The sequence below is a fragment of the Calliopsis andreniformis genome, chromosome 8 (assembly GCF_051401765.1).
Source record: "Calliopsis andreniformis isolate RMS-2024a chromosome 8, iyCalAndr_principal, whole genome shotgun sequence".
Classification (NCBI taxonomy): Eukaryota; Metazoa; Arthropoda; class Insecta; order Hymenoptera; family Andrenidae; genus Calliopsis; species Calliopsis andreniformis.
Genome location: NC_135069.1, coordinates 10,483,657 through 10,500,366, shown reverse-complemented (window position 1 = coordinate 10,500,366; position 16,710 = coordinate 10,483,657). Strand labels below are relative to the sequence as shown.

Genomic DNA, 16,710 nt, shown 5'->3' with positions numbered 1-16,710 from the left:
AATCGATTCAAGACGTTTCTCTCCATTTTTTAACAGAAAAGAAAACTGGCCAGAAGCACCTAGTTTTTAAAACCGTAGTTAGTTCAATTTCAAGAAAAATAGACTAAAAGTAGATACAAAACTGTAAATGCTGCAATGAGTTGAAGACCAGAAACTAGTGACTCTGACTTCAGTTCTCGTGCGCCAGAAGTGATAGTAGAATGTGGCACATTCATGTACAATTGGTTGCATTTACAGGCGTTTGATAGAGATTTGCTCTATCTTTTCTCAATTTGCTGTTAATATGAAACAGTTGTTTATTGGAATACTTTATTCAACATAAAAACCTACTATTTACAGATCAATTTTCTAAGTTATTCGTAGTAGTTTTTCATACTAAACATTAAAGATTCAGTAAGTAGAAATGTTGAGCCTAATATGGAACATTCTTGATTTGCGATGTCTGAACAATTGCTCCAGAATAATAATAAATTTCCCCATCCAATCGACTTCGTACTGACATATGTCGCTATATTTATTTTAAAAGAGTTCGAGCCACGCAACGATCGTCATAGAAAAGGCTCAGATAGCCTTAGATAGATAGCGTAGAGCTACTCACCAACGACGGATACTGGATTATACACAGACGATACGGAGTTTGCTGACGACTCCACGGTAGGAGTAATAGTCACCGTGACAGGCACCGTCAACGTAAGCGTCGTAACTCTCGGTCTGACGGTCGTCGAGGACGTCACTTTCGTCTCCAGTCCGTTCAGTTGTGTCACAACGTACGTGTAAGTTCTCAATCTCGTCGACGTCACTACAGTCTCTGTATAGAAAACGCTTGTACTCGGTTCTAACTCGGGTGTGGATATCGTCTTGTGTTCGACAGTGGTCGGTTTCGAGGGTAAAATCTGAGGGAAATCAGGTCTCGACAGAGATAGGTAAAGGTCATCTGCTAATCCTGCCTCGATATCTTCGGGGGTTGGAGACGAGATAGATGTCGTCACCTTCGGCTTATCGAGACTAGGGGTGGCTTCGAACACCTCGGAGGTCCTTTTCGACTCCGACGATTGTGTGTACTCCACTCCCAGAGGGATTACGCTCGGTATTTCCGAATCGTCGAGGTAATTGCGAATGGTCGAATCATGTGGCACTGATTGGGGTGTCTCGAGAGGTAGCACGCTTGCAAAACTGGGTGCAATGTCAATTGACGATGGCAGGTCGAATAGAACTGGTAGGGTATCGGGTGAAGAGGAAGTGGATTCGATGACAGAATGTATTGGTTGCACGGTCTGAACTTCTTCCCTTCCTTGTGATTTTACTATGACTTTTGAAGGATCTTTTTCAATGATAACATCTTCCATGTCTGCCGAGGGCTTCTTGATTTCAGGCTCTATACTTGGAACAGTTGTAGTAGTATGAGATTCAACTTCCTTTTGATTTGAAAATACTATATCGTGCTGAGAAGTATCTTCAATTTCAGTTTCGACTTCTTTTTCAAGTGAACGACCTGCATCTTGTGATAAAGATTCTTCTGACTCTGTTGGTTCCGTAGATGACATGGAATGCTCAGTACTATCTCGTGGACTTTCTTCCTCCGTAGTTGTAGTTGTAATCAATTCTTCTGCAACTGTAGTTGTTTCAGGTTGTTCCTCAGAAACACTCATAACTGTTGTTTCATCCACAGATACTGTTGTCCTTATAGACTCGGTTGTCCCAGGTACATTTTCATCTTCATCCTCCTCTATAATTGCAGGAGTCGTAGTGCCGAAACTGTATTCGTCTGTTGTGTCAGTCGTTTCTGCTTGTGTTGTTACATTTTCTTCTTCTGCTGGTTTAACCGTGGTCAGTTCTTCATCCAAATTACTATCATTTCTTGATGGAGTTTCTGTTGTTGTTTGATAATCATTATCACTGTCAAATGTATTCGCCGTCTTCTCTACAATTGACTGTACTTCCTCAGACATCTGAGGAGTTTCAGATGTAGTTGTGATATCATTCTTATCTTCATCTTCCAATGACTTAGTCGTAGTTGAGATATCTTCATCACTCGATTGCTCTTTTGCTTTTTCAGTCGTCGTTGTTTCAAGGTATTCATCATCGTATTCCTCGTATTCATCGTTAGATTCAGGCAAGAAGAAGTTATCGGTAATAATAACTGGTTCACTTGTACTGGTTTCTTTCACCATCTTTGACTCGGCCTCTTTTCCTTTATCTTCGCTGTTTTCATCTGGTTTGCTATCGATGACATTAGGCGTCTCCTCCAGTTTGGGCGTCACCGTTGTAGTAATTTCTTGCTTGGCATCCTCTTCTTCATCAATACTCTCTTCCGAGTACTCGTTTTCATATTCATAAGACGGTGCAGTAAAGAAACCAGTTGTTATGATAGCAAAGCTCGGTGTCGGTTCTATCGGTCGAACAGCAACTAACTTTTTCCTGGTAACTCTGCCTTTCCTTTCGGTATCCGTTGTCAAAGTAGGCGTTGATTCAATTTTTCGACGTCTGGTTATAGTGACTTTGTGCCGTCCAGTTTCAGGTCGAAAACTATCAGAATCCTCGTCCTGCATCGTATTAGCTAAACCCAAAGTTCTGACTCGGGTCACAACGATTCTGCGTGGCGTGTGACTCGTAGAAGTCAATGAGAATTCTTGTGTACGAGGGGCTATGGGTCTACGTCTGACAACAGTCAATTTGTGTTGCTTTCCATTCTTTCTGACGACAGGAACACGGATTCGGACTCGTTTTTTTGGCGCCTCCTCAAAATAGTCGTCACTACTCTTGGCGATGTCTCTGACATTATCGTCACCTTCGTCGTGCGACCAATTACTGATTCTTTCGCGTTTGCTATCAAAGTCGCTGTTTGGATAGTCGTCAGGATTATCATCTGAAAATGCGACATTTTGGCTTGTTGCTGTAAACGCGTTTACGTTTCTGCTTCCAAGTTATATCTACGCAACCGAGCAACTGTGGGAGGGATTCTCGTCGAGTGTTAAGCATCCGGTGGGTTAAGCAACCATCCAATAGTTCGACATACCTGTTTCGTGCACTTAGTAACGGTTACTCATCGCGTAGTGTGTTTATTGCGATGCTGGACGGCAAACAGACAGTACCATGCGTTGGACTTTGTCGTGTGGGCGCGCGTGCGGCGGCGGATTCAAGGCTCTGTTAGTAGATGGTAGTACAGGACGACGTTCGAAGGAGGATATTCAGAGGGAAATAGAAAGAAGATTGGAAGAGTAAACAGGACGAAAAGTGGACATTGAAGATCCAGTTGACATGGTTCTCGATTAACCGAAGCTGTGAGCTTTCCACAATTTTTGTTCCATGGAAACTGCATCGCGCTCGAGCGAGTAATGTTACAGACATACACTATAATACATAACTAAATTTCCTTACGAAGCGAACGAACCGTCAACGAACTGTTCAAACTGACTAACACGGTGAAATTACGGAAAAGTCACCAGCTTCGGTCTAGGTGGGTTTTTATGAGTCATGATGGACTTAATTAAGAGTGATGATAGGAAGGAAAAGAAAATGGGAGAAGGGATCTACTTCTATCGAAGGTTAGGTGTGGATAGACGTGGAAATGTGCCGTCCGACGTCACCCACTACGCTCTCGAGACTCTGTGTCGGCGCGTGCGCGTCCATCGAATCCTCGCTCGCTGCCAAAATAGTAATTTCCTGCGGTTCTGCGTATAAAGACGGAGGAATGGAAGGTCGAACTTCAACCATGTTGTCTACAGTGTCCCTTCGTCTCCTGGAGGAGCTAATCGCATCGCCTACTTTCACAGTGCTCAGAACGGTACTGAACTCCCCTGGCCTCCGTCCGGAAACGTAAAGAGTCACCACGCTGGACTCTTCCTTCGGCGCACTAGAATGCTCCTCTTTCTTGTCATTCGACTTCCCTCTACTGCTACGTGTCTTAGACGATTTGTGATACTCCTGGACGTCATCTTCTTCCTCCGAGTACTCGTAACTATCCTGCTTATAGTCTGAATCTGCTGGCTGGTGTCTCCTCTCAACTTCTCCAGGTAAAGTATTGCTCTGGGTGAATGGAGCCGCAGCGAACAAGGGGTCCAACAGTGGATTAGGATTCTTTGCCGATTGCTGAGGTTGCTGGAGTAGTAGCAACAACGAGTTCAAGTTGGCCGCCGGCAGAGAGGCTGTCGGTGTCACGACAACCGTATCCGTGATAAACTCTGTTGCGGTTACGACATTGGTTGAAGTGTCCACCAAAGTTGTCAGAATTTCCTTACCCCGGAAAGTAAGAGGGATTACTGTACTCTGTTGTTTCGTAATCGTAGTAACGTATGAGGTCGTACGTGTGTTATACTGTGTGGAAGGTGTACCCTGAGGCTGTAGCAAAGGGTTCGCTTGACCTAACTGACCGAGAAGCAGCTGTGACAGCAGGATATTTGCGAGAGGAGCATTGCCAGGCAAAGCAGGTTGAATCGTGGAGACAATGTTTTCTACAGAATAGACTGTCGTGGGCACGATTACCGACTGCGAAACTCTGCGACCACCGAGAGTAGTCAATGTGTGGGAAACCCGAGTGGTGGACGTCTCGTGAAGCAGAAATCGAGTGACCTCAGTCTGACCTTGCAGATTGGTACCAGTAACTTCGCTAACGATTACTACCAGTGGCCTGCCGTCTGCACCTGTTACGGTGCTATATTGAGAGGGTGCTAAAACCTCGGTACTAGGCTGAGCTGTTATAATATTTCGATGCTCCGTGACACCATTATTTACAACGGGGATTGTCACCTCGTTAGGAACATAATGGGTGACTGTTATTGTTCCGTCATAGTCTGGGTAAATGGTGGGAGATTCCCTAATATCTTCGAAAGAACCTCTTGTTCTTGAGGATCCTCTTCTACCGTTCCTACTTGATGACCTTGATGAGCCACGTGACGATACTCGCCTCGAATTAGAAGATTCGGATGACTTATTGGAACCGTTTCTCAACCTTATTGGTCTCACTCTGTCTGAGTTACTTGATGTCCTACTATTGCTTCTGGACCCTGAAGAGTTAGGCCGTTTATAATTTGATCTGCTTGACGAATTTCCGTCTTTTTCTCTTAAAGTAAATTGCCTACCGTTGCTAGAAGTGGGAGATGGCTTTATTCTAGTTGAAGGACTCCTGTCACCATTGGATGGCTTCGTCCTTGGTCTAACCTTGCTTGAACTTAGCTCTGTGGACTCTGCTGACGTTTTCTCTGGGCTGTTAGCTGACTTTGGTGTCGGTCGAGGTGGTTGTAAAGACCGTCCACGATTATTGTAACGAGCAATTGGTTTTGCATTTGATTTTCCATTGTCTTCTTTGCTGGACACATTCTCATTCACATCAGACTTCTCTTCGATTTTCGCTGATCCTGGTTGACTTGGTCGACGAAAACGATTCGTTAACTGTCTGAGTTGACTCGCTTGGCGACGAGTTCTCCTTGCTCTCGTAAATGGTCTAATTTGTACCGCGGGTCGAATGGACTTACCAGAACGTCGATTGACTGTAGTTCTGTCTTCATGTTCTGATCCCTCATAGTCGTTATCAACTATTTCTTCCACAGCCTCATCCTCCAAATTCTCTTCACCCTCGTGTACAGCTTCTTCAGTTGGTTCTATTTGTTCTTCAGTAGGTAACTCTGTTTTCTTACCAAATAAGCCTCTAGGAGGGAAAAGTCCTGCACTGTTTTGTCGTGGTCTTGTAGAGATTGGAGCAGTTGTTCTCCCATTCGTTCGCGCATTTGTTACTCTAGGAGTCGTTGGCGGAGTAGCTCTGTTTAAATTGGCATTCCTTCTTGTGGTTGTTGGTGGCCTGGGAGTTGTAGCAGTTCTTCCAGAATTGTTCAAATTAATTGGCCTACGGAATCTTAACAAAGGATTTGTCGACCTCCTTGATGATTCTGTAGTTGTTTGCAAGGGTGTCGTTACAGTTTCGCCGCTTTCCGTATCTTCGGTGAATGGGGTCTCTTCTGTCACTAAAGTGGTAGTAGTGAATTCGTTAGCATCGTTTTCCTGATCTTCGTGTCTAATTGTTGACTGCCCCCGAAGCAATGTCGACGAAGGTCGAATAGGTGGTCTATATCTAGTAGATGCCGCAGGATGAACTGAGCTTGACCCACGGCTAGCAGCTCTTGCCGAAGATCCCCTAATGGATGTTGGTCCTCGTCTGTTTCCTTGGAAGACAGACGACGGAGTTATTCTCGATTGGGGTCTGCCTCTAGTACTTCCTAGTGTAGAAGAAGCATAAGAGCTCGCAGTATTTGAAGGTCCCCTTCTTCCAGAGAACCTTCTTGAACCTGATGGAGCTAAAGTTGAGGAGTACGGACCTATTGGTGAACTGACTCGTCCTCTAGAGGAAGCGAATCTGTTACTCTTGCCAGCTAAAGTTGCTGTTATTGTAGGCGTTATGTCGGTTCTAGTGATCGTAGTTGCACCTTGTGCGCCTTTGCGTTTTGGATTAAACGTTGGCCTGTTTCTAGAAGCGAATGGTCTAATTACGGGTGTAAATGTCCGTTTTCTGGTTGAGAATGTTAGCCTTGATTTTTTCTTGGAGCTCTGTCCATCCTCACCTTCCTCTTCCTCCTCTTCGTTTTCCTCGCTTTGATCAGAATCATCATTTTGCTCAGGAGATTCTGTTGTAGAATCTTCAGACAAAGAAGATTGAATCACCGCTGGTGAAGGTGAAAGTTCTGGAATCTCAGTTGGTTTTGTAAGAGGTAAGGTTGCTGTTGGTGCAATGTTTACTGTTGGAGTTGCAGATGAGAAACTTGAAGTGCTTTCAATGATCTGTGCATACCTGCCATCAATACTAGTACCAATTACTTTTGATTGATAGAATATGGTTGTTCCATTGTTTTCAATTTGACCCTGTATTAATCTTACTAAACCAGTTCGATGTCCCTGAACAGGTGGAACAGTCGCTTTCCTTTCTTCATCTATTTTAGTGCTCGAAGTACTCTCAATAACTTTGGCATATAAGCCGTCGAACAAGGTTCCAATTTGTTTCGTAGTAAAGTAAATTGTAGTGACTTCATCGGCATCTACCACTCTGCCACTATTTACTGACAAAACACCAGTTGGAAGAACTGGAGTGGCGATAGACGAAGATGGCAAGGGTGGGGTTTCTATCTTCGTTGAACTTTCTACAACTTGAGCATAAAGGCCATCGATATACGTGCCATGTACGTCAGTCATATAATGCGTAGTCGTACCATCTTGGACCTGGCTAGACCGAATCGTTGAGATTAATCCTATCTTTGGCAGTTCACTGCTTTTTGATGGTGTAACTGATTTCTCCTCAGTCGCTAAGGTCTGTTTATAGACTGGACCATCAATCGCTCTACCAGTTGCAAGTTGCTGTGTTGCAGTAATATCAGGAATCGAAACACTAGTGACAGTCTCTAATCTGCTATTCAAAATTGTCTCATTACCAATGTACGAAGTTGTGAAATATGTATAAGTAGTATAATACGTAGTAGGTTCAGGCGAAATGGTAGAAGGCTCCAAGATATCTTTTTCTGGAACTGTTGTGGTGTCTTTCAGTGTAATTGGAGTAACCTGTTCTACCTTAGAATTTTCAATTGGGACTACGTCTGAAGGCGTCACTTCATTGTCAGCTGTGAGTTTGGGTACTTTGTCAGTCGTATCGCTATCTTCCATAGGTGACGTTGTTGGCCTGTAAGTCATAATCACACCAAGTTCCACAGTCGGTGTAGGTGCAATTCCTGGTGTTACAACATTGCTGACCGTTTCCTCACGACTTGTTGTAACAGTATCACCACCTTTATAAAATGTTGTCCAATAAGTAAACGTGGTGAAGTATGTTACTGGCAGAGTACTCGATTCTACAGCAACTACAGCCGTTGGTCTGATCGTTTCAGTTACAACATTCGTGATAGTCTCAAGGCGGCTGACAACATTTGTCTCATCGTCTTTGTACATCGTTGTAAAGTAGGTGAAAGTCGTGTAACTTGTTTGTAGAAGAAGAGTTGGCGCTGGCTCTACATCGTGGTGATTCGACTCTGACAACTCCTGGTCCTCTGGAACTACGTTTCTTTTATCCATCAAATCCAAGACAGTTCCACCACCAGAACTGGAAGAAGACACCACATCTGTGATCATAGATCCCAGTATTTCTCCTTCCATCGGTGGGTTTGGTGTTACTTGCGCATTCACTTCAAAGCCACGAAACAAATTTTTGTTAGTCGATTGTTCTTCCAAGGTAGTTGGAAATTCTGTTGTTTCTGACCCAGACTCAAACAACGTTGTACTTTCGTCTTCCTTGGTCACAGTCTGCTGTTGAACTTTTTTCGCCAACAAAAGTGCTTCTTCTTGAGATTTCTGCCCTTTGATGGCATTCAGGTATGCTAAGATCTCTGGAGGGACAGCAGGGTTGTTAGCTTGCTCAATTTTCGGTGTTGTTGGCTTAAGAGTTTCCTGAGTACTAGGTATTACAGCAGTTGGCTGTATGGTTTCAGTAACAACGTTACTGAAAACCTCAGTTCTGGTCTCGATCTCCGTTTCATCGTCAACAAAAATGGTAGTGAAGTAAGTGTACGTTGTGTAATACGTTTTTACTTGTTCTCTTACTGCCTCTGTCGGTATAGCTGGAGTTGGACTAGGTTCGATGTCAGGTACTGGTTGTTTAGTGTCTTCAAAATCTGTCGTAGTTATTCCTGGTTCTGTAGGAATGTTGCGATCGGTAGTAGTGTCCTGTTCTTGTAATGTAGTTAGAGTTTCCTGTGTCGTCTGCTCCAACGTTGTTGAGAATTTGTCAGTTACTTCATCTTCTTCAGGAAGAACTGTTGGGGAAATGGTATTCATAGCTTTTGTTGGAGCTATCAAAATGGAGTCGTCTTTCCCAAATAGTCCCGCAACGACAGCAGAGACTCCATTAGGCCCAACGGTTTGAGTAATAACATTTGTCTCGACAACCTCTCTACTGGAGACGCTGGACGTGCTTTCTTGGAAGAAGGTCGTCAAATAAGTATAAGTTGTGTACAGAGTTTTGAAGATTAGTTCGATTTCCTCATCCTGCTTCGTTGTTTGTTCTTCTTCTATTCCACTAACTAAACTAGGAGTCGTTTGAAGTATCCCCGTATCCGCCAATCCTGTTGGAAGGATAGATTTATCGGTTGCAGTAGGTAAGACTAACTCTGTTAAGTAGGTGACCTCCGAAGAGACCACTTCTCTAGAACGAATCGAAGTTGTAGTTTGCTCGTTTTCATCAGGAATAAAGAATGTCGTAAAATACGTGAAAGTTTTATAGACTGTAGATGGAAGAAGCCTGGTAGCAACGGTCACCTTTTCTTCTTCGTAATCTTTGTGATTCTTATGTCCCAATGCATTCTTTGGGCTGCCACCCTTAATACTGCGACCCTGAGGATCACCAGGAACAATATCATTAGGGATATCATTATCCAACGTTGGTAGAGCAGATTCAGTTGTTCCTAGAACCCTCCTGGCACTCTCCAGAATATCTTTCAGTGTCGTTAACACATTCTCAGTGGTGTCTTTGAAAGGAGTTGTCAATTCGTTCATTTCAGGAGGAGCTTCTTCACTGGTAGTAATAATCCTTGGCGTGGTACCAGTAGTCATATCAACAGTGGTATCTTGTTCATCATCAGGTTCCTCCGTGGCAGTAGTGCCATAATTAAGAGTAGTATCATCAGTATCGTACGCAGCAGTGGCTTCATCAGGGAAGAAGTAAACATTTGATGACGTGTGGATGATTTGCGCATAATTTGTACCAATATAGGTACCATAAATAAGACTCTTGTAATGAGTGGTGGTCCCGTCACGGGAAGTAGTCGAATCTAAAACCTTGAGAAGTCCTGTGGGCTTCAAGGATCCTGTTTCAATATCTGGCACCAAGAGCAATGGGTCCGTAGACGTAGTAGATGACTCTGCCTCAAAGTCTTCTGTTACACTGGGCTGAACATTGGCTTTATTGATAGCGTCTAAGAGAGGATCACGAATTTCTCCTTGCAAATTAGAATCCTGAGGTTTAGAATGTTGCCTTGTTTTTTCTTGAGATGCAACGACACTCGTAGGTCTAATTTCCATCACAGCGATTCCATCATCTGGCCTTAAGGTTGCATCCCCTTTAATTGTAGTAGCAGGTCGGCCAGCAGGTGCTGGTGACGTACTGGGAGCAAAAACAATAACAGTCTCACCTACAGTGGTGGTAAAATCAGCAAAACCATGATATGTCACCGTAGGCAGAGGCTTGCTATCAGCTTTCTTTTGCACAGAGGTTTTCAGCGGGCTTTTGAAAATTTTAGGCAAACGGGGTCTGAAGCTTTTCGGCTGATCCTCCTCCAAATTATCGTAACCGCTGGTAACATATTCATGTTTGACAGTGTATGTCGGCAAGTTGTCAGCAGGCCTGACCTTCGCAGGCTTGAACCTCTGAGTTTCCGAACTAAATTCCCTTCTATTAAATACATCATTCTCTTTCGATAGCTCATCCAACCTCGTCAAAGTTCTTTCGCTCCCTTCCTGATCAGAATCGTTCCTAGATTCTCCGCTACTTGATGTCTCGATCTCTTTAAGCACCTTGATAGGCGTATTGTCAAGCGCCACCCTAAGCTGCCAATCGTCACTCGGTGCCCTCGAAGGATAAACTACATAGGGACTCGTCGAGTCTGGAGCTGGTTCCTTCTCGTAGAACACTCTACTAGACGTGGACAATATCCTGGCGTACAGGCGGCCGTTGTCTAGGGTCGTACCGAGTACCTGAGTAGCGAACTCTGTGCTAGCACCATCCTGCACGAACGTTCTCGCGGTTTTCGTGAGCAGACCAACCGGGGGAACCGATTTACCAGGTCGTGCCGGGACTAGGAGGACCGTGGTCACCCCTGAGTTCGGTTACCGAGCGTGGAGTGAGTCAGAGGGAGTTCAGGATCGTTCGGAAGCATCGAGATCATAATCAACCGATTCAGTAGCGTTTCGGTAAAGGCCAGCCGAGTCAAGAATCGTTCAGTCGTAGATCAGTCCAGTCCAAGTGGTGAATTCGTCCAAGTCATATTTTCATGTACAACGATATTTGTATTTTTTGTATAACCACGAGTTATTGGCCAATCGGTGGTTTGTTTATTCGAATGTATTATGTTGTTTTTGGTTTGATTTTAGATAATGTAGGTCGTCGGAGAGACGGAGTGGCGGGCGGACGTTGGAGGCAGACGGCATCCAGTTGTTGAGAAGAGTTGAAGGCGAGGAGCAGGCGGGAGCAGTAACAGAAACAGAAAAAAGAGATAGACGATCTTAGTAGATGAGTCATCCTTATTCACAGCCGACTGCGCCTGCTTCGGCTTTTGTCCCCGTTACTCTGCCGTGGGTATCGATTTCTGATTGTTCGTGGGAAAAAATCGTTCCATATCCATATCGGCGAACGCGACGCAGCGCGAGCGCGAGAGAAATGTCAGAAAAAGATACCAGGCGTTAGACATACGTATGTACAGCTCGAGGGACCTGAGGACTCGTTCGAGAGGATGTTTCTTCGGTCACAATTGTTTTTGATCGAGCCTCGCCTATCCGATGCGAACGTGAAATCGATTTCACGTTTCGTCGAGCGAAAGTCCAGCGCGTGTCCTCGTGATTCGTCTTTTTTCTCGTCAAATCGATTATCAAGTCCCCCGAGGCTACGTTTTACAGTAAGTCATCTATCAGGATTTGAGCCCATCTACCCACGGAGACGGAACGCAAGGTGTACAAAAAGGAACGAAGATAAAAAAATAGTTACACAGAAGAAACACGTTTCGAAACAACATGTTTATGTACACGGGCCGCACCTCGCGTCAACACGCATAAGAAAATTTTTAGACAGGCTGATCGGTTTTTACTGTGAGAAGAGAAAGACCAGAGGGTGGAAACGAAAGAAGAAAGCGAGAGAGAATTGTTTTGTTTATAGAATTGCGCTCTTTGCTCCATGTTCGTAATTCATTATAGACATTAGAGTGACAGAATATAAACAGTGAAGTACGTCGACTTCAGGACACGGTTCAATGTACAAGAGAAGTTACGTTACACGTGAGAGCAACTCCATTGTGAGTATACAAGTGTGATGCAAAACAGGCATATTTAAAAATGGTAAATCTTACCTTGTAGATCTCTTTCTAGCCTGGCTGCCCTAACTTCTGTCAGCGATCCATCACCTACAAACATAATGTTTCTCTTATTGATCTCAATCATGGTAATTACAAACATTATTAGTGAAGTTTTAATTGAAAATTATTTATTAAATATCATCAAAAATATTGAATACTTTCTTAAGACTAATTAATGCTGTTTAGAGTGCATGACAACAAACAGGAAAAAATATATCTGAAAAATAAAAGAAATATTGAAGTTTTAAGAGATTGGCAACCTATTGAACAACAGTTTGCGTTGAATAAGCGAGTAAGTAGGCAAGTAGTACTTATAGCACCGCATACAGCCACACAAAAATTACCCGTAATGTAACAACAAGTAGGAGTTGCAATCTACTCGCCTCTGCAACTATTCATACGTACAAATACTTTTACTTTCTCTTTTCACAAACACTACATCATCCTTATTTTCGAAGACTGGTTCATTAGAAATTAAAGAATAGGCCATCTGCACCTTACGAATCTAGCATCAGTATTTTTCCAAACTTATTCTGCTGTTTGCATATTATTAAGTACTTAATATTGTCTCTTCAATAAATTTTTGAAAATCTCTCGACATTCTTCTATTTATAAGAACTCAAATTTAACCAGTACCTCAATTCTGTCAGACTATCTGTAAAGTACAGTAGATTTTCCTTCATAAGCTTGTATAAACAGAACTCTTTTACAGGAGTTTGTACAATTTGTTCCCATTCATACAAATATAGATTTTTAAATGTAGAACAATTACAGAAATAAATACATCATTAAAAATCCTGCCTTGCAATCGTGTTTTGCTTCTACATATTTCTGTTCGCACTTTTGACAAAATAAAACTTTATGACAAAATAAAACTTCAGTAAACATACGTTCCCCTATAAAATTTTCAGTGAGTTCTGAGTCTATAGCAAGACAACACTAAATAAATATTTAGCAAACCTTTAAGAGTAAAGAAATCTAAAATAAAATGTATGTATTTGTAAATAAAATAAACAAACCTTCAAATTTATTTAAATCAAGAAAGCAACAGTTTTATTGTTACGCAACGAAATGTGGAATGATCGCAAATGAATGCACGAATAAGGAAATTTTTATTCCGTTACGTGTTCCGAGTGCAGGTGATAGGTCTGCTCTCACACCTCGTTTGCGATACTGCATGTATCGCCACTGGAACGTCTGACAAGACACTGGGCATGACTCACATGTGGGTCACGAAAAGTGAAAGAGTTAATGGACACGGGGCATGGATTACGAGGATTGTTAACCTTTGTAGTACCTATACTTTTAACGGTTATTTATTTCTCAAGGTGAGGTAATTTTTATATTAAAAATAGAGCAATCCACTTACCACTTGCATTTTGTACTATGCGTTACATGTACTTTCTGGACGGCATTTTTCTTGTGAGTCCAAAATACGGTACTTTAAAATAATGACTCAAAATGTATAATGAAAATATTCGAGGTAAAGTAATAATATATTTTTATTATTATAGAAATAAGTATTATAATAGTTTGGTATATGCATATTTTCAAGGAGTCAAATTTTATTTCAGATGTTAATCAATTTTAAATATTTAACTAATTCTAATCTTCAAAATATGGTTCGCTAAAAATTAAAGTCATTTATAATTAAAAGTTGCATGCTTTAGCAAACATAGATGTGCGATATAGAATGATCCAATTCATTTTTTATAGAAAACATTTGGTATTTCAATATTATATTTATACGTTCTTATAAAAAGTTTTTCTTATAAAAAAATAAAATAATTATACTTGCTAGAGGATTTTTTGTTATTGTTAGATCCTTAATTATTTTTAGCCTAAAATTAATAATTAGTACTGTACGCGTTATGATAAACCTTCGAATTTTTTCTTTAGAAAATATGTACAAAATTTACATTATACCTAGATTCTGTTTTACATTTACAAACCACCTACGAATCAGCAGTCACTTCTAACTAAAATGAGAATATTGTTACATATTTTAGTCAACGTAATGAGAAATGTAGAGAAAAGAATATTTTATTCAAACATTCAAAAGTGCAAACATTTCTCTAAGACATTCTGCAAAACAACCATTTCGAACAAAAAATTAAAAGTACTTCTTTCCTGACATTATCTTTATAATGGATCTAAAGAGAGAAGGGTTTAATTTTTTATTTTTCAATGACTATAGTATATCATAAAAGTCTGATAAAATTGCTCAATGAAGTCCTTTTATTTCTCACAGTTCAACTATAGCAAATCTTTAATATACTGGTCAAGGACTCCTAATAACATCACGGAGCGGATCAGTGGGTGATGAAGGGAAGTTCTCGAAGGATGCTCGTTCGAGAAGCAGCGTTTCGTCATCGTAGATTTCTGTTGACATCATGCGATTGAACGCGTAGGAATAATGATCTTTCATCAACGACCGATAAAAAAGGGTACAAGCTAATGTACATCAGAACGAAGAAGTTTACGGAAACAGCGCTCCTACGAAGTCAGTTACAAAATGAATAATTCATTACCGACACCTTCGTAATTACTTATACACACATTGCATGTAATAGGGAAACCGAGAAATCATGAAGAACTTGATAGAAATAAGAAGAAAAGGCAAAGAATTTTTTAACGAAATATAATTAAATAAAAACTGTGACGAATGGAACTTTAATGTAAACTATATATTTTTAATATACTATAAAAATGTACATATAATAATTGAAACTCTCTGGTAGAAAGTAGCATAAATACCAAGATTAAAAATTGTTGTACTTTGTTAAAAAAAATGTATGTAACGAAGAACAGTTTTTAATACAAAACAAAATTCTCAATTTTAACGCTTAGGCTACTTTCCACAAGAACGCTTGAATTTGTGAAGTCTTTAATAACGACAAATCCGTTTGCCAAATTAGGAATCAACTGGGGGAATGAAGAGGAAAGTTCAACATCGTCCTACATCTCGAAAATCGAAGACCGTTTTTTCACTGAGAAGCCATACTCAAACATTAAAAGAAGAGAACAAATAGCCATTTCTAAAATAAAAATTGTACATACAAAAATTACACACTATCATCAATTAACCATGTACTCTCAAAATGTGAAGTCTGTAATACTTTAATCACTGACAAAGACCTGATCATAGTTTGCCCTAAATGTTCAGTTAGCTGTCAGAAAAATGAAATAAAGTCAAACTTTAAAGTCAATGTTCACGCCACCCAGATCTCTAACGTGATTTCTTTCCTCTATAAAGCAAAGTTATATAACTTAGTGACCTAAACCTACTATAGTTCCATTTTCTCTTTTCTTTCTCTCCTCTTCGTTTTCTCCTCCTTTATTGCTAATAACCAATGTTACAATATGACATTAAACTTGAACTAAAAAAAGAGATTTAATTAAAAAAGAGTCTGCTCCCAGCTCCTGTTTAATAGTGACCTTCTTTTCTTTCTTTCTCAGTTTCTCCTTTTCTCTGCTGGAATCGATTCGATATTGAACAGATGCAACTCTATTTTATCAAATTTCAGTAGGAATAACGCCTCCAAAATTGCTGACGCTACACGTGAACGAGCGGTTACGTGTTTCTAAACAAATAAACTACCTTTCTTCCCTCTAAGCAAATAAATAACAATTACTTCAACTACCCAGCAAACGTAGACGCAGATGAAAGGACTCTGAGCAATAATACCAGCCTGCACATATGACAATCATAGTGGTGTAACATTAACAGCATCGAGCATTATTCTCAGAGCAGCAAAGTGTTGGCTCAGTGTTTTAAACCGAGACCTCGAATTCCACGAGGCGAGTAAGTAAACCAGCAAAACGGTAGATGCGACAATATGGTCGGCCATGGGTGAAATAGAGAAGGCATCACGATCGAGTAACATTGAATAAGGTGTACGTATGGGAATGAGAGAAGAAGAGATCCCAGGTGTCGACGACGCTGAAGATGTCCGGAGGCCGCGACGTACAGTTATCTGACCGAGTCCTTTCTTTTCTCCGCGAGAATATTTCTCCCGCCGTGACGCGTCGTCTCGGCTCGTGCTGTGTACTTACACAATCGCGAATTCATCTGTGTGGATGAATGCTTACGGAGTGGTGGAAGGCTTTGAGATGGTTTGACTCTGTTTGAAGTCAGGCAGACTTTACTGAACATTATGACTGATAAAATTGTCAGTTTTTGGAAAAATGCGTAATTTATGGAAATAGTATCGGTTTATAGATATTTTTTAATTCTTAGCTTTTAGATTTGACATTAACTGGCAATAGGAAAAATAACGTTTGTAAAGAATAAACTGTGTATAAATAATTGTATCGGTCATTTTAACTGATTTAGTAGCTGTAGTGTTCAGAAGAAGTAAGATGAGAATTTTTTTATTTAATAAAACAGCAAGATTTGGTAGAGTTTGCGAAGCCAAATTTTAATAACGTTTTGTATGTTACTGATTTGGAGGAATTAAAGAATTGATTTTTTGTATTTATTTAGAGTATTTTTTACGTGTAACTCTTCAATTGTTTGCTAAAGTTGTGAAATTAAAACCAAATATAATGACTGAATTTTTTGTGGAAGAAGAGAAGAGTTGTCAAGAGTTTTACTTTGTTAATTTTTAATTTCAAATAT

At 40.9% G+C, this 16,710-nt stretch overlaps 2 protein-coding genes across 2 annotated transcripts in view; both read right to left on the bottom strand.

Annotated features, from left to right (window-relative positions):
- Positions 1 to 16,710, bottom strand: part of LOC143182082 (uncharacterized) — a 126,686-nt gene that overhangs the window by 14,405 nt on the left and 95,571 nt on the right. Inside the window, exons 2-3 of the mRNA XM_076382822.1 lie at positions 12,084 to 12,137; positions 599 to 2,866 (exon numbers count right to left, since the gene is read on the bottom strand). Of these exons, the coding sequence (XP_076238937.1) occupies positions 599 to 2,866; positions 12,084 to 12,137 (2,322 nt within the window). The remainder of the gene's footprint in view (positions 1 to 598; positions 2,867 to 12,083; positions 12,138 to 16,710) is intronic.
- On the bottom strand, positions 3,547 to 12,061 carry LOC143182543 (uncharacterized). The gene is made up of 2 exons (XM_076383583.1): positions 12,040 to 12,061; positions 3,547 to 10,841 (listed from the first exon to the last, which is right to left on the bottom strand). The coding sequence occupies exons 1-2, from the start codon at positions 12,059 to 12,061 to the stop codon at positions 3,547 to 3,549; spliced, it is 7,317 nt and encodes a 2,438-aa protein (XP_076239698.1).